Source organism: Tauraco erythrolophus, chromosome 5 (assembly GCF_009769465.1).
Source record: "Tauraco erythrolophus isolate bTauEry1 chromosome 5, bTauEry1.pri, whole genome shotgun sequence".
Classification (NCBI taxonomy): Eukaryota; Metazoa; Chordata; class Aves; order Musophagiformes; family Musophagidae; genus Tauraco; species Tauraco erythrolophus.
In genome coordinates, this window is record NC_141469.1 from 47203367 (window position 1) to 47230325 (window position 26959).

General features: G+C 36.1%; 1 protein-coding gene across 3 annotated transcripts in view; it reads right to left on the reverse strand.

Annotated features, from left to right (window-relative positions):
• Window positions 1–543: 543 nt before the first annotated feature.
• Window positions 544–26959, reverse strand: part of PDS5A (PDS5 cohesin associated factor A) — an 81435-nt gene continuing 55019 nt past the window's right edge. Inside the window, exons 17-34 of one of the 3 annotated variants that reach the window (XM_086611697.1) lie at window positions 25555–25670; window positions 24708–24813; window positions 23100–23260; window positions 20320–20443; window positions 18991–19149; window positions 18678–18746; window positions 17865–18001; window positions 17011–17134; window positions 16550–16754; window positions 15932–16046; window positions 12841–12973; window positions 12078–12197; window positions 10863–10925; window positions 7941–8086; window positions 6619–6724; window positions 3562–3914; window positions 2330–2480; window positions 544–1734 (exon numbers count right to left, since the gene is read on the reverse strand). In XM_086611697.1, the coding sequence (XP_086467823.1) occupies window positions 1699–1734; window positions 2330–2480; window positions 3562–3914; window positions 6619–6724; window positions 7941–8086; window positions 10863–10925; window positions 12078–12197; window positions 12841–12973; window positions 15932–16046; window positions 16550–16754; window positions 17011–17134; window positions 17865–18001; window positions 18678–18746; window positions 18991–19149; window positions 20320–20443; window positions 23100–23260; window positions 24708–24813; window positions 25555–25670 (2424 nt within the window). In that variant the 3' untranslated portion in view covers window positions 544–1698. Of the gene's footprint in view, window positions 1735–2329; window positions 2481–3436; window positions 3915–6618; window positions 6725–7940; window positions 8087–10862; window positions 10926–12077; window positions 12198–12840; window positions 12974–15931; window positions 16047–16549; window positions 16755–17010; window positions 17135–17864; window positions 18002–18677; window positions 18747–18990; window positions 19150–20319; window positions 20444–23099; window positions 23261–24707; window positions 24814–25554; window positions 25671–26959 lie in introns of those variants that run through there. The other 2 variants (XM_086611699.1, XM_086611698.1) reach the window with 2 other exon arrangements.

Genomic DNA, 26959 nt, shown 5'->3' on the forward strand with positions numbered 1-26959 from the left:
CTTCAAGTCAAAGCACCGCAGGCTTCTTTAGGAAGAGCTGCATACACTGCTTTGTGAAGAGAGTCTGATTTCCCCTGGTACGGAGGAAAAATAAGTGTAACGCCAGTTAAACGCTCGGTAAGAGACCCCCAGTCACTGTTTAGCCACACGCAGCCATGCCCTATCCATTTTAGGAGAGCAAGTAATCCTTAACTAACGTCAACAGTATCCAGCCCTTCTACGATGCATCAAGGGATCTCAAAGCAATCTGCAGAAGAGAAATGGGGAATCGAGGTACAGGGAAACAAAGCGAACTGTTCACTGTCACTCCGCAGGACAACCCCCTGCTTCCCACACAACTTCACAAGAGGAAGCACTGCAACCTCACCTAGAAAAAAAAACCCAAACCTATCTCAAGCTATGTAACTGCCTGCGTTACAACTTCTTTGCTCAATACAATATTTCTATCAACATCCAAAACCATGCACAGATATAGCGAGTAGTTTTCTGTGAAAGAAAATAAAATAAAAAATAAAAAAAGACTGCCACATGACACCTAGAAGCGTTTATTTTATGCAACAAACTTAAATATGATCATGTGTACATAAAAGTGTACACTGTATCTATGCTGAACAATGCCAGGAAACATAATATTGATGCAACAATCTTCTAAAATAAACATTAAAAAATGAGCCTGGACAGGAAGACAAAATGCAAAACAGACTTACTTCCAATCAGCACAATGCTTAAAATTGAGAGCAATCCTAAACATTTCCAACTTTCCTTACAAAGCTGCCAAAGTCCAACTATTTTTAAAAATTGATTTTTTTTTTTCTTTACATCAATAATAAAAATCTGGTGACAAACATTATAAAATCAAATGCTGGACTGTCTTTACTCCTTTAAAATTTAGAATATTCCAACAGAACCACAGGAGTAAAAACACTTAAAAGTGATATATGTTTTTATAAAACAAACATCAATATGTACATTTATTGCAAATTATATTAAACTAAAATGGAGGGAAAATTAAAAAATGAAATGTCTACTTGCGAATTAATAATTTTAAGTGATTACTTTCCCACTCTGATAAAAATCAGAAAGCAACATTTATAAAATTGCCACCACATGACTTTTCATAGCAGGGAACTGAATTCTGTACATCTTATTTTTGCAGAAAAGTAGGCAGGCAGAAAGAATTATACATAAAACAGTCTCCAAAAGTAAAGCAAAAAAATTTTTTTGTAATTTTTTTTTTTTTCCTCTAGTCTTGTTTAAAATCCGTTCAGTAGACTTCTACTTTTTCTGGGAAACACGGGAATACCTGGCTCTAGGATCACGAATTTTCAATGTCAGTGTAAGGACCTCCTCTGACTTTCTTTAAAAAAAAAAATGCAGCATGAAAATTAATGGTGTAAATACACTTTTAAACTCCAGAATGCAGGAACTGGAACCAAGTGTTAAGCAATTTGCTTAATTATTGACTTTTCATAAAAAAGTCTCTGGGGAAATAAGTACAGATGCTTTTAGCCTCTTTCTCAAGAGTTTCTGCTTTACATTTCCATTGAGAAGGATTAATTTCATGTGAAAGGGAAGCATAGTTTTCCTTCTGGTTTCAGAGCTGAAAGCTGTGTGTTTTGAAGTAATTTCAGTTCCTGTACAGGAAATTTCTGAATCCTAGTTTTTTGCAGAAGCTTGGAGCATGCCTTTATTTGGCCTTCATTTCCTCCCTTTTCGAGCAAGTTTTCTTTTTACCTTTTTGGGAGGAGAAAAGGAAATAAAAGTTAATTATAAGCACATGGAAATTACAATTGACTCTGAATCAAAATCCTACCTACATGGTTTACATTTTAGCTTTTACACTCTTTAGACTGCGATTCTTCCAACTCTGTCTTCCATCTTTTCAACGACTATATAATTAATTGAATATAACTGAATTTCCTTATTGTATAACACAACTTCCTGATATGTATATTCATCTTGGAAATACACAACTTGAATAATAATAATTCTGTAACTGAGTAATGTTTGTTCAGCATAAACAGAAATACATTTAGCCATAGATTTCACTGGATTCAGCAAATAAGAATGGTAACTTGTTCTCATTTCCTGTATTTAATTACCCAGGTTTATAAAAATAGCCTGTTTTACTTAAGAACAAGCACTACTTCAAACGTTTTTCAAATATTTACAGTAACTTGTACATGTCTACTTAAAACCAAAAAAAAGCTATCAGACAGCTATTTTTACATACATTTTTCTAGACGACAGACAAATTTCTTTGATTCCTTACTGTATAAACTACAATAAAAAAACCACAGAATTGTCCTATATAAGATGACTGCTACACCTTCAGGAAGCCTCCCTCTGCTATCTCTGTATCCTCAGTATCTTCCTGGCTGCTCCCACAGGCCTTAAAAAGATCCACTGCATTTTGGGAGTATTCTGAACTTGAGTCTATCTCCAACACTGAATCTCCATCACTTCCAAGCACCTGGCTTCTGAAAAACGTTAACAATGTTTTGGTATTTTTTACAAGAAACACTGAGGTATTACATATTTTAAAGAAGCTATCAGATACAGGTGGCTTATTAAAGGCTATGGATAGTCCAATTTGTTATGAAGACTTCAGGAAATTTGATGTATAAAACAAGCATTGCAAGGGAGTACACAAACACTACTCTCTTGAAAGACTGAACAATTTACTAGTGTATGAACCTTGCCATGAGAGGAAAAGGTAATTTTTTTTTATCAGGTTCTCTGCAAGATCTTCAATTTACAAACCCTCTAAGAAAGAAACCATTCCAACAATTCTTTCTGCCTTTAGATTAACTTGTGATTTCTTCCAGCACACTGGTTTGCTGACCTTATCTTACTGCTCTGCAGTTCTGGACACTTGTGCATTAAAATCATTATTGTATCAGATTCAGCTAAACAAACTTCTCAGTGTTTATGCACATTTGTGGTTTGTTTATATTGGAAATCAAATCAACACATTTAAACGCCAGAGTATCGAAAAATAAATTATCATCCAAGAGCTGCTTTGTAGTCGACACAGTTCCAAATTCTGCTTTTGATGTACTTAAAATATGTATTACATTATTGTAAATATTAAACAAGCACAGATCCAAAATATCAGAAAATAATTACAGTTAGAATTACAATTTGTTCTCTTCATTAAAGACGGTCAGTTTTCAAGCCTTTGTTACCAAAGAACTGAAGCAGAGCAGAGCACTTGAAATTCCTGTGTACCTGGCATTAAACAATGCACTGAAACACCCTCAACTTTTAGCTCCTTTACACAGCAATGCTAGTAAGGGGAACCAGACAAAAAAGAAAAGTTGGTGAAAACAGGTTAGATTATCCTGTTCTGACCAAAGAAATTCGTTTCTCCGATTCCAGCTGCCCTGGTACTTTGAAAAACAGAACACGACACAATGTATGTCGGACCATGGTGTTTATAAATCATTGTGGTTTAGTGGTGCCCTTTGAATATGCTAGATCTGCTGCAATTGTCAATTTGAGGTCTATCTTCAGACAGGAAAGGCCCACCCCATCCATGTATTATTTATTTATTTTTACCTTTGTAGATCAATTTGTCTCTGTGCTGCTGCTGGCTTTTTTGCTGTGTCTTGCTGTTTTGGTGCTTTGGCATTACCTGCCTCTAAACTCCCTGGACTTTCTTGACTGACTGCTGCCCTTTTCCTTCCCCTGACAGGTGGTTTATTTGTTTCCTCATTTTTTGCAGTGGTGCCCTGAGGTTCAGGTTTGGTTGGACGCCCTCTCCTGGTTTTTGCTGCGAGTGATGGTCCTGTTTCATCTACGCTTTTTTCTTCAGGTTTTTGATGAATATTCTCAGTTCCAGATGCTGTTGCTGTTCTTTTTTTCCCACGTTCAGTGCTGTTTCCTTGTGTAGCCTGATCAGAATTAATCTCCTAGAAAATACAAATCAGGAACATGAAGGAAAAAAAAGAGTCCCAAAGGCAAACTCAAATTGTTGCCTCTCTCCGACAGATATACGAGTTTATGAAACAAAGTATTGTAAAAACACATCGTGGGCTTAGACCTAGTAAAAAGTTTTACTAAATGGGATTTTCGACATTAGCCTTGCAATAATATTTTCTCCACTGTGCGTAATGTTAATATCTGCATGCAATGTATCTTTCAATTGCTTGAAAGTGAGATTACATTAAAACTAATAAACTGTCTTCCCATGACGGTTCTTCCGGACAAGCTCCTTTTACTGCCTCTTTGCCAACTGACAGGAGAGAACTAAGGAGCAAAAGTAATAATTCCGGTACCGCAAATGATACTTACTTCCACATATGCAAATTTTAAGACCAATTTTTAGTGAAGGTGCAGATCACTAAAGCCCTAAATACAATAAAAAAAAAAACCAAACAAACAGGCTTGCAGGGAATAAAAGGGAGTAAGACGTAGTGACAAATGAAGCTTGCTGTCTTCGTTAATTCTTTGTCACGTCTCAATAGGTATGGCCTACATGCCCATTTTTCTCATTACACTGAACAAGGTAATGAGTGATTAAATTGCATGCAGCAGTGTCTGTACATGAGAAACAGAAAGGGTGGTGGCAATGTAGGTCTCTACACAGAAAAGTATTCATATGGAAACAAAGAGGAAGCAACTAGATGATGGATCTTCATTTGAACGCTGCCTTCTGAAACGGTCAGAAGGAGAGGCAGAGAAAAGGGTACTGAAGAAGTGTGGCTGGCATGGCAGCAATTTCAAACACACCAATTAAGGCCACTCGTGATTTTAAGTGCTGTGTCTGAACCAAGGGCTTTTTTGCTAAATATTCTACCAGTATTTGTTAAACATTTAAATAAGTCAGGCAGTCTCTGTAATCTCTATTACTGTTCTAGCAGCTTCATGGCAGGCATTTACAACTTCTATTCATAAGAACTTTACAGATAACAACTCTCTGAAAATTTCAACTAAAGTCAAGTTTCAAGAACCCAGAAAGCATTTTTGAAGATTTATTTCAAAAACGCTTTGCCTAACTTCTCTAACTTTTCAGAAAACCCCTATTTAGGGGAAAAAGAAGAAAAAAAAAGAACCATACATTGAAATTTGGGACAGATTTTTCTCTTCTTCACTAGCTCATGGGTGTGAATACCATGTGGATGTTATTTTAAAAGATTAAGAAAAAACTAACTTATGTGATGATACAAATCCAAAACACCTGCTTATTACTCTGATTTCATCTAATCAAAAAAGACTGAGTAGATATGTAACTTCTTAAAATGTGTACAGCACGAAACATCTATGTATCCCTACATTATTACAAAAATCTATTTTGATTTTTGAGTTACAGAATCCTCTAGGTTGGAAGTGACCTCTGGAAATCATCCAGTCAAACCTTCTGTTGAAAGCAGGGCCTCAGGAGTTATCCTGGGCCCCTGACAAGCCAAGCTGTGAATAGCGACATTCCACCATTTTTCTGGGCAACCTATTCCAGTGTTTAAATTTCCTCATAATGTAGATTTTTTTTTTCCTTGCATCCAGATGGAATTTCCCCTGAAGCAACTTCTGCCTGTAGCCTTTTGTCCTGTCACCATGCAGCCTTGAGAAGAGAGTACTTCCGCGTCTTCTCCATAAATACCTTTTAGATACTGAGAGACTGATTAGATCTACCTGCCAAGGCTTCTCTTCTCTAGATTGAACAAACCCAACACTTTCAACCTTTCTTTAAAACAACAGCTCCTCCAAGCCATCATCTTGGTGACCCTCTGCAAAGCTCTCTCCAGTTCTTCAGTATCTGCGTTGAACTGGGGAGGACACAGTATTCTGGACACAGTATTCCAAGTGTGGCCTAATGAATGCCAAATAGAGTGGAATAATCACATCCCTCAATCTGCTGGCTATACTTCTGCTGATGCAGCCCAGGACCCAGCTTGCCCTTGCTGCTGCCAAGGCACACTGCTGACTAGTGCTCTGCTGGTTGTCCACTAGGATGGTCCCTCAGTCCTTCTCAGTCAACCCACACCCCAGCCAGGCAGATCTCAGCATGTTGTACCGCTGCTTGAGTTTAATCTGTTCCAGGTGCAGGATTTCACATATACCTTTGTTAAACTTCATGCAACTGCATGTTTTAGAAGTTAAAGACTCATTATGATTTAGGCGTGATGATCTCTCTCTAACAGAAGCAGGGGAAAGTGTTAAAAATCCTCAAAGTTGAAATAATATTTTACTTGTGACACAATCCAAAAGTTAGGTGTTTATTTCATGCTAGAGGACCACTTGAAATTTTCCTGGCAATATCTTCAGTTAAAGCTACAGGTGTCAAACTTCACTCTGAATTGCAGCCTTACCGTTATTTATACTGGAAAACGTAAAATAAAGGTGGTAATCTTTTGGAATTTTAGAAAAAAGCAGGAAGTCCCTTCCGATTTGCCTGTGCTGTTTTTGAGCACATGAGCTCTATTAATTACTCTGATAAAAGAAATAGTAGTTTTGAAAATAAGGGGTCTTCTATTGGGTTAGGAAAGTGATATAACCACATGAGATGAAATCGGACATTACCAGTTCCTCAGCGACCACCTGCAGTAATGTGTACTGAATAACTCCCCAGTGCCAACCTTATTATAGAGATACAGTCCATAAAATCCCCAGGCATACCTTGTTTTTCACAGGTTCTGTCTTTGCTGGTGTGACTGAAATAATCCTCACAGGATTTTCATCATTTTCACTGACCCCAGTTTCTGATATATCTGAACTTTGTTCCCTGGTAGCATAATTGAAGACAAAATAAAAACAAAATATACAAAACAAAAGAAGAAAAATGTTTGCAATTATTTAAACAAAATAAAAAAAAAATGCAGACAGGCTAAATTAGTTTAAAAAAAAAGAGTTGGATTTGCCCGAGTCCACGCTTACATTTTGTTTCCCAGAACTGGGAAAGGTCAGAAAGGGATTGGCTAATCACTGAGCCAAATCCCTTATCACAGACACAATGCCATATAATCATTTTCGCAACCTTAAGACCAATGCTCTAAATGAGGCTGTGTTCTTTTTCCAGATAGAAAAAGCTGATATTGGCAAAGGTATTGAAGAAAAATAAAGACCAGCAATCTCAAACTTCAAGTTAATTTACACAAACATAAAAAAACCAAAACCATTAAAAAATAAAAAATCAAGATTATTACAGCATGTGTCATGCACACTTACAGAACAAATTTTGAACTGAGTTATACTTCCTTTTGGCCTTATGAAATGTAGCAACTAGAGTTGACTTTTTCTCCTTTATTTAACTCTTTATCTTAGCCAGTTAATCAATTCCAAAACAAATTAAATAATCTTCAAATTTGAAAGTGTAAACTGTTTCTCTACATTTATGACAAATTTAAAAACTCTAGATCTGCATAAAAATAACACTTACTAGAAGAAAGACCGAATATTACAATCATATGTTGCATCTTTCCACTGAGGTCCTGGTCCTCTTCAGCAAGCTCTTTTTAATTGTTCTTAATCTTAAATAGGTCAAAATATTTAATCTACATAAAAAATGCTTCTTGGTACCAATCATGATTAATCCTAACTTATATATCAAAAATGTGTGAGTTGCAAAATCTGTTTGGTATTAATCATGGCTTGTCTCTTCAAATTAATGTATTTTTTTATTTAAAAATATTATTAATATTAACCATCAAGATTTCAGACAGTATAGTGTCTCTTCTGTTGTATTAAATGTTATTACAGGCAGACCACACCTAAACACTGTACTGAATTTTTGTCTACTAAAAAAAACCCAAACCAAAAAGCAAAATACGGAGATTTTACCTATAGGGAACTATTGCATTTTTTCAAACTGGTTAAAATAAAGACACTCTTCAGACACATAGGCGCACATACAGCAAATCATCTCCTGTTCCAAAACATGTGAGCGCACTAGACAACATAAAGTAAAAACAGCTGATGAAAGAAATTTCAAACGCCTGTACCTTGATCTGTTTCCTGTAGAAGAGCTCAGCTCAGAGTTTACACTGATATTGCTTCCAGTCTCTGATCCTGTAGTTCTAATATACGGTCTCCTTCCAGTTGCAGATAATGGTTTGTTTACTGTACCTAATACAGCAGTTGGTTTTGGCTAAAAGAAAATTTTCAATCTTAAAAATGGGTAATTCAGATACAGATTTAATTTTTAAAATATTTAATTGAGTATTTTAAAATACTTTTTCTGGATTAACAGTCTCAATCACAATGCCATCAGTTTAGAGCTACAGACCTCATCTTCACTTAAAAAACACTCGTCTATCCTACTTTTATTTCTCATCATTAAACAGCACTTCATCAATTGCCTTGGTTTCTTTCATGCTTTGAAGCGATAGCAGGTAGAGAAGTCTCAACAAACCCCAGAATGTTAGATAATATTAGAGGACTGAAAAGGTGTGCCAACATCCTATATTTGCAAAGCACAGCACCTCTGTGAAAGGCTTTCCAAAACGTAATGCAGACTTAGGTTCACTACAACAGTAGAAAACGCATACACTTACTATACAGGAAACCAGTGTAAAAATATTTAACACCATCTATCTGTTGTGGGGTTCTTCAACACAGTGATGGCATTTTAAATTTCGCTACCGCTGGTGTTTGTTGACTGATTATTCAGGCTGGGTAGGCAGTAGGAAGTTTTTTATTTTGTCTCTGGAGAAAAGTCAAGGAAGTTTTCATAACTGGCATAACACATTCTTCACGTAACTTTACATTTCCTCAGAGACCAAGTTAATTTATTACACCATTCTCACAAGAAAAATTAATTCCCATATGTTGAAGTTATGAGGGAGCAGGCAGGAGAGAGATACCACAGATGCTGGAAAATGTTTGGCCAGCAAAAAAGGCCACAATCTCTGTAGAAATAGCCTGTTACTGAGCATGTGTGCAGTAGCTGCATCGTCCTAGTGCTAATATTGCACAACATTTACTTAAATACATTATTCTTGTAACATTTTATTTGCTCTATTTACTTAGCATTCTATAAAAAGTAGGATGCATTTGGTGCAGCTAATAGGAGAGAGAAAACGTGTAAGGGAGAAAAGAAAGCGCTTCTGCACAACAAGCAGGTTGCAAATTTCTGGCACCTACTGCCACAAGAGATGGTGAAGGCAGATCATTGGGAGGGTCAAACCGGAGCAGACAGATTTGTGAACAAGTCCATAAGCAGACATCAAAAGCAAGAGGCACAGATGCAGAGTCTAGCATCCCATTATAAAAATTAGAATGCTGGGGGAGTACAAGGGGGAACGTACTGCAGAAAGTGGCTAGACTTGCATGCTCTCCTTAATCATGTTGTTTTGGTCTCTCTGGAAGAACAATATCAGGCCAAAAAGAACCATTGGTCTGAGTCAGTGGGATATCCTTATACATCTGTGTTTTCCAAAATGGAAGTAGACAGAAAAAGCAGCAAGTGTTTGTGCATTCTATTAGAGCACAGAGTAAATGTCCATTTTCCTATGAACGCTGAAAATTACCTAGATAATACTAGCTTGACACTGGACATCCCCCCCTCTTCTACTTTCACAGAATGCAAAAGAAAAGGCTGTCTTAAATAAGCAAGATTTTTTTAGTTAAGACATAGCTTTTCTCTAAATTGCCGAATGCCTCATCAAAAGAGAAATATAGTAAGTTTATACAGCCAACTAAACTTGCTTCAAGATTACGAATACTTCATTGATTTTATTTGTTTTGCCTTTGATAATATTCAATTACAGCAGCAGACAGATACACTCTTCTGAGGATACTTAAAGCACTAGTGTAGTACTGGCTGCTGCTAAAGAAGGGGCTCTTCTGTCTGCCTCCTCCCTTCCTAACATAACGCCAACTCAGCTCACCGAGTAGCAACCAGGCTGGTGTCAGAGTGAACATGAAGCAAGGAGAGGCAGCGTTCTGCCAGCTGAGCAAATCTCGCTCAAGTGAACTGCTCTGACAGTGGAAACTTTTTGCATAAACGAAAAATCAGGGTGAGAAGCAGCAATTTTAAATGATAATGGCTACTTACAGAGGGATCCTTTGTCTCTACCTTTACAATGAACAATTACCACAAAGTTCTGCTCTAACTGAAGACTTTAGAAACTAATCCAGTAACAGTTTGTGGAATACAGAACATTAAAATTAATAAATGCACATGAAATTTACATTAAAACCATGATTTATACTGTTCTCATGATCTTTATATTTTATAGGTCAGCCAGCATTCTTTCACTAAGCTCAAGAAAAAAAAAACAACCTGCTAATTTTTTGAGCTGGACTAACATCCAACAAAATTTAACCAGAACCAAAGAAAGATAGTTTTAGAATCCCAAGAAAGGACAGCTGGTGGTGAAAAAAGTATAACAATAGAGGGTTTGTTTGTTTGCTTTTGTTTGGTTGGTTTTTTTCCATCCCTCCCATCCCAACTTGGTATTTTCTGTTTCCTGCAAAGATATTAGCTAAATTATGTCTGAAATAAAAGGAGACATTGAAAAGGTTTCAGCCATTTGAATTTAAATTTAACAGCATTAGCGGCTATATTAAAAATATTAAGATTGATAATTTAAGACCTCCAATGCTAGTACTGTCACAATTAAGTATATGCATCATAACTTTATGCCACGCTTATGTGAATAAAGGAAAAACCTGTAGTCATGTGAATAACTATAGCTTATCAAGAACCAACGCCTCAGCGTGCAGGTAACAATCCTGGTGTTGTGTACTCACCAGGTAGTACGTGAAAAGTGTTAATTATGCCATCAAATAAAAGAATCACAAATTATCGTACGCAAACTCTTAACACAATTTTTAAACTACAACAGTCCAGGACATTAAAAAAAAAAAACAACAAACCACAAGTAACAATTCTTTGAATCTAACTTGTCAAAATACAGTACCTTTCCTGTCAAAAGAAGAACCCTTGTCTCTTCTGAAATGTAATTCCTGTCATTGCAGAAATCCTGTATAAAAAATAAAATAAAATAAAAATCAGTTTGCGTTTGCTCTCTCAATCTTGCTGTTGTTTTTTCATATATACACAAGTGACTTCTCAAATTAAATGATACTATCAAGTGCTACAGCTATTTCACACCATGCAACCTGGTGACAAATCAGTCTAACAGATAGGTCAGACTAGTATTTTGAAGGAGATTTGTAGTGAGCGTTACTGAATGACAGTATGACATACTTGAAGTTTGGATTAACATTTTGTCTTCCTGAATGAAATGCATCATTTCAACTGAAGCAACACCGTCCTCCCTGTTTTTCCACTTGCATCTTTTTAATGGGAAGTCCAAAGAGAGGAAAAGAGGTGCTGTTTTCTTTAAAGAAGTTGAAAGTTGCTACCTTTGTCACTCCTGAGTACAGTTTACAGAGACCGAAACGCTGAATGTGAATACAGGCAGCTGTCACAGACACCGGCTCCCCATCACCACGGCATCTGCCATTTCACAGTTAAATAAGCAAACTAAATTTTGCTTAAACAGACTCCGGAAAGGCTGTTAATTAACAGTCTAAGACACTGAAAAAACGTGAAATGTATTCTTCAGTACAGGTCTGGTCCAGAGAATGACTTGGGTTCCAGTTACACTTTTTAGAAGTATGCCTCAAAGAACGGCAGCGCTATTGCTGACAGTAGAGCTGTACTCACCATGACTATTACCAGGCAATACAAGGACCAACTTGCACAGCAATAAAATAGCCAAACAGCTACTGAGAGATATAAACATACCATGGCATGGATAACAAAAAAATTTCCCCTTCTTTTTTGTCTGCTTTGCATTCTAATTGAGATATGCAGTCAGAATATACATATATTCTCATATATTCAGATTCACTTGTAAAACACTTCAGTGCAATGATCTAGCTATACACGCTACCGTATAAATATTTCTTCTAATCAGCTTTTACCTAGTTACAAACACTCTAGCACAAGTTCATAAGACATAGATAGCAAAGCATACAGCTGATGTTTAAAAATTTAATTGTTGAGAATAAAATACATGCGTTTTCCCACTCATGATATTATGTTATGAAGAAAAACAGCTCTCAATTATTAAAAAAACCAAAGTATTTCCCCTTATTACTTTGGAAATTAAATTATCAAAATTTACCTTTTCAGGTTGCGTAAAAAATTTGGTTGGCAATACAGGGTCCTTCGGTGAATCTGCATTGCACATAGCACTTTTGCTGTTGATCACACATAGTGCTATGTCACATACTGTATAAAGTTTCTGAAGAAAAAAAAAAAGAAAAGTATGCTTTAGGAATTACTACTATTTTTACAGTGTACAGAGAACATAGTTCTTTGAAAAGTTTAATCTATGTTTTAAGATAACCACCACTAAGGATATATTTCGTAATTACATTGTTCACCATACTGTTGGCTCTTCAAACAAATACAGAAGTCTCCGTTTTTCATACGATACTATTTAATAAAAATTACTTACTTTACATGCCTATGCTGTACAATAGAAGCTCTTGCTCAATCAAATCACCATGAATGGTTTCTCATCTCTGCTAGAAACTAATAGGTTTAACAGTAGCCATATAATACAGCATTTCGCTCAAAAGCAGAAGGTACTTATGTCAGGAAACTACACAGAAGGAGTTAAAATAAGGCAGGCAGGCAGTAAGAGGAGTATTTAACAAATTTTGTTCATTAACTTCATTAGGTATTGTGTGCTGGATAAGGTCAGCAAGGCTCTGAAAGAACCAGACGGGCAACATACAGACAATGCTTGCAATTAGCACTCTCTCTAAAAGACCATAAAAACGTCTGAGCTAGTGCTTTCAGATTTCCTGCAAATCCTGTTCATCAGCTGCTTGTGAAACCTTCAGCCATCACCTAACACTTATCTGAATTGCATTTCTTACTTCATTGGCCTTTGGCTCATCAGGAGACTGAGCATCTCGAGTAAGCTTGATGTTTTCTGCCATCTTTTTCATGAAGGCATGGCTATTGTTCTCATTCTTTGTCATTAAAACTTCAAGCATGAACCACAGGCACCTAAAAAGCCATAAAACCACAAGCAATTACATTCCAGCTCTTACACTGTAGCTCTCACATACAGCAATGTCTTAAAAATTGTCAGCTGTATTAGTTTTTTCTTAAGAAACCACAATCAATTTGATGGTATCATAAACAGGTAACATCATCCGAAGGTGTTAATAGAGTCTAGACCTTCAACACACAGAGTCTTAATCATACTTTTTGGAATAAATCTGCCAAATTAGTTTGCTTCTCTATTATACTTGTAAACACTGGCCAACCAATCAGCTTTTTTCTCTTCCAGGTATGAACAGAAGCAAGAATTCTGGTGCTACCATCATCTAGATGAAATCCTGTAATCACTACCTTGGGCTATGTCTATATTCCTATCAATGTACCATGACCACACTCAAAATAGGCTTGAACAAATCATACCACTGCTAGACAGTTGCCCACACTATGTGGTTTAATAGTGGAACTCACACAGGAGAGGAGATCCAAAACTGAACAGGTCAGATACTTGCTAACGCTCCATATGGGAAGAAAATAAATCCTTACAGACCAGCTTTCCAAGTTTTCTTTCTTTAAATCTAGCTTATTTATACGGAGAATTATATTCTTTATATATAATATTTTGACTAAAAGTTTGTTTTAAGAATTTTCCAATTATGATATAAACCACAATTAGAGAAATGCAAACTCTGCCAGTAGCTAATTTAAATCTCAGACTCTGGAAGAGAGATTACCTTGTAGAAAGACGCTAGTAAAAAAACCTAGAAAAACAGGATGACTGAACATTAGCATTCCCTGTCCACAAAAGCCCCAATCTTCTTAACTGATACAAATTGAAGATTGTAATGCAAGAGATGACGGAACATTCCTCTCAACAATTCAAAGTAAGAGAGGGCTGTGTTCCATCAAAACACTTAAAATAGTTATCTGGTGTTCAAATAAAATATGTCCGTATTCTGACTTGCATCCAAGAGCTACAAAGGCTATCAGTAAATACATGTGTCAGATACCTTTACATGCATCTATTAACCATTCTCAAGAACTTGAATGGCATGAATACAGGACCAATAGCATACCACACTGACCCAGCTTCTCCAAAACCCTGTGTCATCCAAAGATTACTGCCGAGATAAATTTTACTCCGGTAATTCCAGTTAACACATGTCAACTTCAATAGCCTGATATCCTCACTAAGTCGACAAATCAAATAAATCATTATCAACCCTGGACAAGACCTTTCCAGAACGACAGTGGGATTTCATGTAGAAAAATATGCACCTAGAAGAACACAGCCACATAAAGTAAGCTCATTCTCTGTATCCGTTTCAGTATTTTTGGAACATGAATTCAGAAGAAAAAGACACCGTCTCAAGATAAAAAACAAACTCAAACCAGAATATACCTCTGTAGGCCAAGCTTAAAAGACTTCATAAGAATAAGTATCACAGATTCAGATCAAGGAACTTGCTAAGCATATATTTACTTTACGTGACTGTATTCAGGCCATGTAAAACCAAGATGAACTAGGGGAGACAACTACAAAACACACTGCCAGTCTGCTTTTCCAAGTTTGCAAGCATCTATGTTAATAGACCAGAATTCCTGCCAAAATTCCTGTACAGAGTATTTCTTTGTTTGGAGCAGTCCTCTCTAGCTAGTTCAGCCAGCCTGTGACTAACATGAGGGAGGAAATTTGACAACAAAGGAGAGCTATACAAGGGGTGTCCAAAAAAGCTCTGTGCACTAGAAAGCACTTCTCAGAGAATGTATTAACTCAACAACTGTGAATCAGAACTCATTCCATGCATTTTGGATAAAGTACACACTGGAGAGTGCTTTCAGATGTTGCCAGGAACAGGGAGTCCTGGGACAAAATGTAGACTTGATGATTAGGTAAGAAATCTTCACTGACTTCAGATTCTGACCAGGTGTAAGTCAAGTAACTCAGAAATCACAACAAATTAAGTCTTTCATTGAAAGAAAGAATCAGACTTGAACTTTCACAGGGTGAAAATGCAAAAAGAATTAAGATGTGAACTGGTCTATTTATGCCAAGAATGAACTCCTTTTCTGATGACGTATATTGTAGTATACGGTTATAAACGCTTTTCTAATACCAAAACAACATAGCTCACAGTTCCACCAAAAATAAATACAAGAAAAAAAATCCAAAGCACTAGAACTAAAGCTGGGGGAGGGTACTTTAACAATTTTTAAAAAGTGTTAAAATTTAACTATTTTTTAAAATTCATTACAAGACACAAAGGAATACAAAAGTTACACTCAGATATGAAAGATTATTTGAGGCATACAAGGAGGTTTCAAACTGGAAACAGTACAGAACAAGCTTCTGTATGACAGGCTTGTATACAATAATCAGTGCTGCATAGATTAAGAAGCATTAAGCCTGCACTGCAGACATATAGCACAGGTGATAAGCCAGCAGCAAACTTAGCATGAACTCTAGTAGGTTTGCATAAGAAATAAGAAAAAAAGGAGAAAAAAAAAAAAAGAAGAAAAAAAAATAGTTTCCAGTGAAGCAGGACTCTGAACCAGCATCAGTGGCATTATGTTTTCAAGTCTTAGAGAAGCTCTGTATTTTATAAATTCCAAAATATTTGAACTGACATTACTTGGCATCTCTAAGTGTGTTGGGAAATTTTACAGATATTCCTAGGCACGAATACAAGAATCTAAAATCATTATTTCACTTTAAAAGAAGCCTGGACAACTCACTAATTTGCTATATTATGGTGTGACCTACATGCTACCATTTGGGCTTTCAGAATATACTTCTAAGCAGTTGTTGACGCCTTCTTCCCTTGGTTGAAGTGTTACACATTTCCAAGATTACTGTTTTGCAAAATATTGTTCATAAAACAAAGAGCTCCCCTTCCTAACCATCTTTTTTCCAAGCACAGAAAAATTTTCAGCATAACAATTCTAGAATCATTTGACACTTACTCTTTGACATCACGAAGCTGATCAACATCCTGAGGTTTTGTGAAATCTGGATCATGTGCCAGTAAGTGAATCATATATGGTACCACATATTCAGGCAGCAAGGACAGCAATTTTTCTACAGTAACAAAAAATCATAAATAACCTCTATATTACACACACATCTGAAGAAACACTTTTTTCAAAGTACTACTTTTTCAAATATGGAAGTAAATTTTGACTTGCATTTATTCCTACAAATTTTACGCCTAATGATTCATTAAATGAACAAGGAGTTTTACTACTACAAAACTCCTTAGTCTTACTTCAGTAAGAAGGTCATAAAGCCTAAAATATCAGAAAACAATTTTTTTTTTTTTTTTGAGCAAAACAACTACCATAGTAACAGCATTGTATTTTACATGTATAATTCTCAGCAGTGTACAGAGAAGTATTTTATGGTTCATGCTAATGCTCAACTAAGTAAAATTAGATTTGAATGCATCTAATATAAAGATGAGGAAACAAATTAAACTTATCCAGTGTTTCTTTACGAAAGCAATTTGCTTAAGTTTTAATGATTACTCCTTCCAGTTTACTATTTGACTGTTGTATTCTTAGCAATTTTACTGAAATACTAACCATTAGCCATGGGATTCTGCTTAATGTATTCTCTTCGTATACTGATGTTTTTGAGCAAGCACTGTCTGGCATGTGCTCTTCTCTCTTTCACAGGATCTTTGGCACACAAAGCAAAGATTGCCATATATTCCAAAGGGAGCAGTAATTTCACAAGTGCCTTATGCAGTTTCTGGGCAAATATCTGCCTCACTTGGTAGCACTCATCCTATAGCAACATAAAACATAAGAGCGCAACTGTAAAAATCTTGGTCTTAAAAAAAAAGCATTCAAGGTGCAATTATGAGAAGATTTTTTAAAATATCAACAGATACAGCACAATAAATATTTGAAATTTCAAGAACTCTTCTGAAAGCTTCAGTGAGGAATAGAAAATACTCAACGTAGCAGCAACAAAAGCTCAGACATAAGGACTCTGAACTCAATTAATTAAGTGTCACTTCAGTTCAAATGCAGTTACTTACATTAATGACAAGTGCACAGAGCTGGAACTGTTCTGGGGTAATTATTTCGTGGTAACAGGGTTCCTGTGCAAGCTTCATTATTGCACTACCAGCAGCTAATCGCAGTCGAGACATATCCGATTTACTATACAAACATGAGGAGAAAAAAAAAAAAAACAAACCACGAAACACAACTCACCACAACTATCCTTAAACTACTTCCATGTCAAGATTTCTTCTTTTTACAAGATCAATGAGCAATTAAGGTTCTTCTCTGTCAGATCGGATCACAGTTCTACAGCTTCAGATCAAGCTAAATTAACCTGATTGAATTTGTGAAAATACGGTGCTCTGCTTTCCCCACAAAAAAACTTAATTTCAGTACAATAGTGAAACGAGAAGAGTCAAGTTTCTTGTTTTCATATCACTATCTAAATGAAAACAACACTTTTGCCGCAGATTTTCTCTTTCCTTCCTTCACCCTCAGAATGAAGCGCAAAGTTGCCTCACTGTTGAAATGAAGAAGCTCCACCTAAGATCATCCAACTCTTAAGTGTGTTAAATCTCATCACCCAATTGTTTTCAAAGATACTCCTGCAGGTCTTTTACTCTCTAGAATGGCTTTTACTATCAAGATATCTACAGGGTTCTGAGTTAGATTATTAGTAAATCACAAGAAAGAGGGAGTATTCAAAGCATATTTTTACATTGCCATTCCACTCCTAAATATTAAAACTCTGATTAGATCTGTTTTCTATCATCCCATTAGCCAACATGACGCTCACCTTAAAATTCTAAAAAAACTCCAAAAGAATTAATATTCTTTGAAATTCTACAATAAAACTGATGGAAGCCTGAAAAGAACAAAATCTGACCTGATTCGCTTCTGTTCTGTCAAGTCTCCTTCACTGACGAGCATAGCTGATAATAACCGTAGTGTGGAATTCGCGGATTTCGACTGGTTGTTTTTCATACCCAACAGCCAGCGTACCAAAAGTTTAATTGCTTGCACCTATCAAACACGAGCAAATCGACTATGAACTTACTTCCTGAAGTTGATAAGGCACTAAAACCTACTGCTGTCAAATTGAAATTTCCATAGACTCCTATTTATTAGAGTGGATACATTTTTAAAGGAACAGAATGAAGCAGTAAATATTTACAGAGTGAAGAAGGAAGGAGCAGTCTTTGTGACATCAGGACATTTCAACTATGGTTCAGTGTCTTCTCACAAGTGCATCTAGAGGATGTAGGACACTTGCTACATGATTAAAAATAAGAGCAACTAGATAAACATTTCTAGAAATGGTCATAATTAGATTCACAGTAAATAGCCTATAAAGATGAATGAATAAAATTCACCAAGGTCTCAATTTATTTCAACTCTGTTTATAGTCAGTAAAGTCAAATTACCTTGTACAGAAAACTAAAACTTCTGAATCTTTTAATTTTCTCAACATTCAGCATAATTGATACTGGTAAGTGAAGACACCAAAATGCATAGTTTCTACCAGTTCTATAACTATGTGTATAATCCACAAAAACTCTAGAACACTGCATATTCCAAGGAGACTAAACCAAAAGTACTCATAGAGATTTTTTTTCTAATACTCTCCATTGCACAGCTTGGAAAAAAGTAAGTTTTTAATCTCAAATATACACATTATTACTGATAGCAGATCATTCACCTTTGCTAGTACTTCTGGAGAAACTTCTTCATCCGGAGACCACAATTTTCCATTTTTCTCACCTGTTGACTACAGACATTCATGTAAATTTACGAACAGGTTCAACCCATACAGAAAATGCAGAAGTAAAAACGGAAGAGAGTCATGGACTAAGCTTTCCTTTACACAAAGATCTTTTACAATGCAATTAGCACTGTACTAGCTATTTATAGACCGTTCCTTTATTGACTCACTTAACAAAAAAGCCTTATTCCCCAGAGTTAATAACAGGCAAACAGAATAGTAAGGACTTACCAAAAAAAGAAAATCTTACCCTGTCATTCATTAAGAGATCTTTCACAATAAAATTTGCGACAACAGATTTCATTGGAGAAGCGAACTGGTCTGGAGCCAACATAGAAATATGACCCAATGAAACTAAGGGAGTTATAAGTTGTTCTGGTACATCAGCATTCAAACTTCTACTAAGAGGCTGAGGAAGAAAAAAAATAATTATTCAAAATTCAACTACAAACAAGACAGACATCACACCTAAAATTCATTTATTTTACTGCTGCATTGCTGATGAGTTTCACAGTTTTTCTGTAAGAATTAATAAAGTTAGCAAATCAAAATGGATAAAGAATGTGATTTCCTAATTAACAGCGTAACCAAAAAATATCACATGAGCTAAGGGAAAAACAAACTTTATATTCTCTTCCTGTTCTAATGGTGAAACACATTCAAACCTAGGAGACGTGAGAAAAACTGACCCAGTTCTGCTCAGGAGTTATGAAAACCTGAATCGTAACTGCAAATATCAGAAAATAATAGCATGTAAAAAAGCCTTGGAAACCACCAGGGACATTTATATCAGCGATCAGTATTTCCCTTCCAGATTAACAGTCGCCAGGATATTTCACACTGCTGTAACACCCAGCACCCTCACATCATATGCTGGTATCAAGGAGGGAACATGCACTCTCGCAGAAGCCTAAACAGAGCTCAAACTCTTTAAGCTTAATTCAAAGCTTTTCACACTTCTGAATTATGCATAGGTTCAAAGACAGCCAAGATTAAGAACCTAAGATATTTTACAAGTGCAGATTAATAATGTTATTATTTAAGAGATTACAGTGAAAAGTAATAACCCCTCTGCTCTGTATAAGGTGACTTTTTGCTTTACAGCCTGTCTAAGCAAGCAGTAAGTGAGCAGCAAGTTAATATCTGAGCTTATAGTCAAGTAGTTATTCTGCTCAGAAGTCCTCAGTGAGAAAGCGCTGTATGTGCAAAGACCTTAAAGCATGGTAATTTAATACAGTTTGAAAGTAGAGGATGTTATCCCTCATTTAGTATCTGTGAAATGTGTCCTCATGGAATTTAGTGTGGATCCTTCCAGTGTATTTAGCTTATTCTCCCATGTAGACAAAAATGAATACCTTATCTATCAGGCATCAGAATATTACAAAATCGTGACCGTAAGACACAAGCATTAGTAATTTGCTATTGTCAAATTAATGACTTATCTCAACTACCATGCACCTGTAGGCTTTCTGACCTCATAAGTTGATTTCTGTTAATAAACAGTACAAGTTAATTTTAATTACTAGTATCAATTAAGAACAACAGAAACAAATCTTAAAAACAGAAAAGCAAGACATACCTCAAAGATCTGTGCAAGCTGCACTTCTTTATTTGAAAATATGGCATGTATACAGTGAACAGCTTGTTTTGCCTGATGAGGAGTGCCTCTTTTTGCTTTCTGATGCAAAATCGGAATTAGTGTTCTGTGAACATTAAACAAAATACTTCAAAATGCAATTTGCAATCTACAAAAAATAAAGCTCTTCACCTATACAAATCTATCCTCACAGTCTTGTAAATCAAGTATTCCTTTGAAGTCTGTTCAGGAAAGATCACAATCATAAAGTGAAAAGCAGGATGGGATTGTATTTAGTAATACTTGTTGAACATCTGACTGCACACAGTTAAGCAGAAAAAAGCCCACAGGGATATATCAAACATGAAAGAAAATACTGGTCAAAATAAGGCTGTTTAGGAAGCCAAATATAAGGTGGGGGGAACGTGACAGGTTCAGCTAGGCTAAACTCCTGGGCTTCTTATCCAAGCTTGGAAGCAATAGGGCTGAAGAGAATTTATGAAAGCCGGGAATAACCATTAAACACCAGTGTGTTTATAGGCCTTTACTGCTTTAACTTTGGCCTTTAATTGAAATGTGTACTCAAGTGAACAACTGCTTTGTTCTGAGCTTTTGCATTTGAATCCCCTGAAATCTATCTGCTGATCAGAGGCCACTGAAGGAAAGAGCAGGGCAGAAGCCACTCCAGAGACCAGGTCAAGGTTGGTCAGACTGTTTGGTTCTGCTCCTGAGGGCCTATCCCCTGAGAGATCAACCAACTCATGAGGTTTACCATGCAACTCGCCCAGCAACTGACACGAGAAGGCAAAATTGCCTAGGAAACGTCTGACATAGAAACATCTAGAAAAAAAAAATTCCTTGCTTTCCTGAAAGGTTCAGTAGCAACAGAGCATTCATTACATGGATTATTTAGCACCCAGCCTTCACTGACACTTTCTACATAATCAAAATCAGCAACAAGAGGTGGAAGAAGAGCTTGCATGGTTCAAAGAACGAAGTTTCAAACGTGTTTCTCAAAAACCACTCAAACCCCAAAAACCAAACAAAAGACCCCTAAGGCAGGACAATGGCTCTTCTCAAACCTGCTAAGATTCCACAAGTTGGATTAAATCAGAACCAAACCAGCAAAGAATTCAGTAAAACCTACAGTTAAAATAAGCTTCGATGCCTAACCTACAATTTTCACAGTCTAAGTACCCGCGTACTAAAGGGCCTTTGCGGAGCATCAGTTACGAACCGCACCTCATCCCACCCCAACTGACATAAATCTGCAAAAAGTGAAACCTGATATGATTACATGCACCTTTACATATTTACATCTACAAATTTACCCCTGGTCCACAGGCTCTCTTTGAGCATGGCCAATGCTTCCATCAGACTCTAGAGTCACACAGCAGTCCTTGCCCATGAACTAGTGCACAAACCTACTCATTTTCCGCACGAGGAAGAACTTGGGCTACTGCTGGTCAACATGACTTCAATGGACAGCGAGCAGCCTGCTCACACAAGCGGTTTTAAAAAAAGCAGGTCACTTGAAACAAACTATCTTGCCGATTATATCAAATCTTTTGTTTATGATAAAGATTTCTGAATATATCAAATCTGGAACATCTACTTGGCCTCAGACTTCTTTTTCTTTGTGTCAGTGTAAACACTGACCTGGTTTTAGCTTTCAGAACTTGCTTGCAAACCATGCCATGAGCTAGACCTCCATTTTGACAGCTATATTTTTAAGTTATTTAGGAGTGCCCAGACTATATTTCAGCAAAACCTAGCTAAGGAATAAAGCCAAAAGAAACGTCAGCAATAACATGTCCTTTGACAGAAGACGATACAGCCCAGCAATGCACAGTCTTGACTAAACTCTAGTAGGGAACTGTAGACAATTGGGACTATACTGGGAACTATACTGACAATGGGGATTGCTGGGCTTTTCCTTCTCTTCACCTCTATGAATGCCTTAAAACTCATCTCATATGTGAGCTTGTAACATTCTTGTTTTGCTCAAAATCTGATTCAAATCCTTAAGAATTACTGAGGTCACATCTTCAACTCACAAAGAACTTAAGGTGTACACTGGTATGCATTTTAGTATCGTAATATCCGAGATGCTATTTCAATAAATGAGAACTTAAAGCCTGTGCTTTATAATCTGTATTAGTTAGTTACTAACAGGCCAATTGTAAGGTTTCAGACGGTACCCACAATGTTTTAAATAGCCTGTGAATACTTAGTAGATTATACAGCTCTAATCAGCAGTTGAAGCACGAATTGCATAATGACGATTACAGACAGATAATTATTCTTTGTTAGGAATTCATGCCTGCTTTTGGATCTTGTTTCTCAACTTGTTTCATAACAAACAGAGCTGTTAACCACCAGAGATTATATTTTCATCCTTACAAAGACAGAAAAATTGTGTGAAGGACAGATATGCGTAGAAATTATGCCAAGGAATTACATCTTCACCATTTTTGCATTTTTACATTTTTGCTTTTGCTTGCTTTGTAACCCGGGAAACACACTACACACTGGTTTTAATGTGTCTGTTATAAGAATATTTTTAAGATGTACCTAACATCTTCAATAAATACACAAAAATTGCAAGAATGCAGAATTTAAAAACGAAGAGACAGAAAGGTAGTGAAAAAATATAAAATGATGGAAGAGAAGCTGTTCATATCTATAAGACTATAAAGTAATTTTAGGGGCAACATATTGAATAAACTATCAAGAGGCAGAATTCCAGGTATGAAAAGCAGCAAGTAAAGAAATACACTCACGATCTTATCTGTGGCAGGTCTGTTTCTATTTTGTGACCCGTGTTTCTGAAAATCTGTATGGCTGCCTCAGCTACCTTATCATCTTCCATCCTGAGGCACTGCAGCAGAGACTCATAGGTCTCTGCAGAGTGGAACGAGGTAGGATGTGTAAAGGACAGAACCTGTAGATACACATTAAAACAAAGGTGTATTTATTCATGGTAAATGAATCATCAGAAAAACAAAATTATGGCTGTTTATGAGCATTACCATCAACATAAATAGCTATTACATGCTCATATGAGATTATTACATTCAATAACTGCATTTTGGAGAAGATGATATAAGCATTTTCAAATAAATTCAACTATTTCTTCAGGTCTTCCCCTCCTCGTAATATTTTATATTACATTACTTGAATATGTAAACATATTTATTAAAATGAACACTTTTATTCAAGAGTATTCATTTATATTCCAATAAGAATACTTAAGAACACTTTTTTTAATTTAACTGAACTGAAATCTTAATTCCTCTAGAATCTCTAGTCCCTGAGCAGAAAAGAAATCAAGAAGGTTAAGATATCTACAAACAAAACATAGATTACTGTCCTTTTAGTCTAAAGGTAATAAAATACAACATAATCTGTTAAATAGGAAAAACGTCAAATAAGAAATTAAGCATGCAGGGATTCAAGGCAGGACAAGAGAGAACAAAAGGTTATCCTGAAGCAAAACTATATTAAGTATAGTAAAGTTCAGATAACAAAGTAGGGAGAACAATGAAAAGTTGCATGTATTTTGTGTATTCTTTGGATTTATCTTATCCTGGTTTCTTTGATCAGAGTTGCCTACTTGTGTTGAGTATCAATGCGTGAAATAACATTCTCGAAGATATCCACATCACAGCAACAAAATCTTCAACCTTGGCAGATTTCTTTTCTGAGCTACATTAGCAAACAGACATTACTCGCTTGCATACTTCTGTGTAACTATTTCTACCACAGTTGCCATTACCAAATTTGGTGTGGTATGTCTCCAGAAACTCCAACTCGTTCATTCACACTTCTGAAAAGCCTCACTTTCGTTTTGTAACCTTCCCCTCCATTCCCTCCTATATTTTATACTGCCCTTTGTAACATGTTGAAAATAAATTCTCATTAGTGAACTGCCAAATCCATCACAGATGTTTTCCAGATATTTCAAATCCTTCTTTCTCCCTCAGCCATTTCTCACCACCACTGAGAACACAAGTTCCCCCCTCCCCTTCTTCTCTTCTACATAACTTGGCTCTTGAGTTTATTGCTTGCTTTCCTTCCAGTATAGTGCAGGCCCCAAAGAACATACCTCTTCTAACTTCCCCGTTTCTCTTCCTTTCACTTTACCTCTGCACCTTCTTCTATATGTGTTCCCTAAGCAGAAACCTTTAATGTGCATATTTCGACTCCTGGCACCCTTTTCAAAACATACTTCTATCAAAACCCCATCTCTTTCATTATTCTTTTCCCAGAATACATTAAAAAAGTAATTATCTAAATAATAACTACTAAAACCATGGTAACATTAATTTGTTAGCCGTATCACTTTTGACCCTGCCATTACAGACTATAGCTGCATTAATGTAGATTACCTTGAGAAGTTCAAGTCCTGCACGAATAGCAGTATCAGGACTTACACCCTCCTCTTCATCATCAGCTGTCCCCTCTATGGATTTATTCATTAGTTTTACTAGTGCACTGAAATAAGAGATATAAAAAGAAAAAAGCTAATGAACATGACAATGTACAATGTCAAAGGCTGGAGATATCAGCAAGATTACTTGGTTTTGACAATGAAGAAAGGGAAGGTAACAGTCCATTAGGTAGGCGATGTTGTGGCGTTTGGTTTTAAGTTAGTTTTGTTTTGGTTTTTAATCAAGCTATTCCATTATTCCTTTTTCTTTTGACTTAGCTTTCTGTAAAATTAATTCTTTAGGAAAAAAAAATAAAATCTGAAAACCCCCCACCATGTTGGCCGCTTTCAGATCAACACATAGTTGCATGAGTTTCCGAATGTAATTAGGTTGCCAGACAAGTCTCAAAAGAAATCCAAACATTCTCTTACACAATCCCATAAAAGCTAATTAATTCAACTGCTATATGGAAGGCACTGCTGCAGTTAACTGTGAAAATAACCATCATCATTTTCACCTTAAGCCCCACACATAGCAGTTTCACCAGGAACAACTACTGTATTTTTAAAATCATTTGCAGAGAGCACTGCAAAGAAGTAGCAAAAAAACCCATAACATTCTCTAGGCTGCTGGAAATGAAGACATCTACATAAAATGTTGTTTTGTTTTTTGTTTTTAAAAAAGTGTATTTACAGCTAGGACAGATTAATCTAAATCCCAAGAAAAATCCCTTTTAATTTTTTTTGCCTGTCATTTAAATCATCTTTCTAATCATTCATAAGTTAGTATGATCTTTCAAACTTACCTAATGGCTTCTGAGTCAATATGTACAGGGGCAATTCTTTCCAAAAGAAATTTGACCATTTCCAGAAAAGGATTTGTTGGCTGCTTAGGATTTGCAAGTTTCCGGGCTATCTCTCTCTACAAGAATGTTAGATACAAACAAGAATTATACTCCTTTTACTTACTACCTTAAGCATGTTGAATAAGCTGAATAGAGCCACTTCTTTTAACCACAGATACCTCTATAATCAGTGAAATGTATTATAAGAGGGGCTGTTATTATCTCCAAATCTTTATCACATTATATTGAAAGCAGACGTACTTTACTGAACTCTTTAAATGTAAAATGCATTTAGGTTTCTAGTGAGAGTTCTTCAGAGTTTCGTAAGGAATTGCAGGCCAGATCCAAAACAGAATCAAGGGAGAGGTAAGTGCAATGTAGACAGAATTTAAATATCTATGTTGACAAGAGTAATCCATAAATCTGTAGGTAACCCTGTTGTATGCATGAGATTTCCTAAGCAACAACAAATAAATTCCACCAAAAGCTACATTACTGCAGATGTGCAGAAGCGCTACTCTACCTTGTCTAAAACAGATGCTCAGACCCTATGTACTATGCCTATGAATGTTTTGGATCCAAAAATCTGTTTTTCCCCTCTGAATGCTCCAAATGTCAAGCACGTTAAATTCAGCTGCAAACGCAGCACAAGATGGTTAAGAAGATATTTTCTGTTTTGAACAGAAGTCTAAAATGTTTCAAAGAAATGACTTCTTGACCTTCGTTCTCCTAAAGGGTTGGAGGCTGCAGACTCTACAAACTAGGAAATTGTTCTAACTGTTATGCTAAATGATCTTCAGGACGAGAGGAGAAATCTTTTTCTTGACATTGCATCACTGCATTCCCAAAGTGCAAAATTTACTAGTTTAGAAAGAGACATACTCTCTACATCAAGAGGTAAGGACATAATTCTGAAGGTCATTCTGTTCTCTTCCCTGACAATTTCGGAGTCATGAGACAAAACCCAAGAAGCTCATGTTTGGTTGTTGATGCCCTCTTGTGATTTCTGTCAATGAAATTGCTTACTCTATTTTGAGACAACAATGAAAAAACCGTCTGTGATTGTTGGCACAACTGGTAAATCTCTAGAAAAGTCTGATTTAATATTAAGATATGTATTTTCATCAAGAGGTTAAGGAGATAAGAGAAAGACTGTTCTCAAAATAACTTTCTAGAAAGAAAAATAAATTATTAATATGCAAATGGTATATTTGGCTTGCTGGTACTCAGAACAAGTTTCATCAGTGTCAGAAGACAGTTTAGGAACCTTAACATAAGACAGACACTTGAAATAAAATACTTCAAAAAAATTTAACAATTAGTCTTTTAGACTTTATGCTTGATGCTCATAATCCCAGGAAGGAAT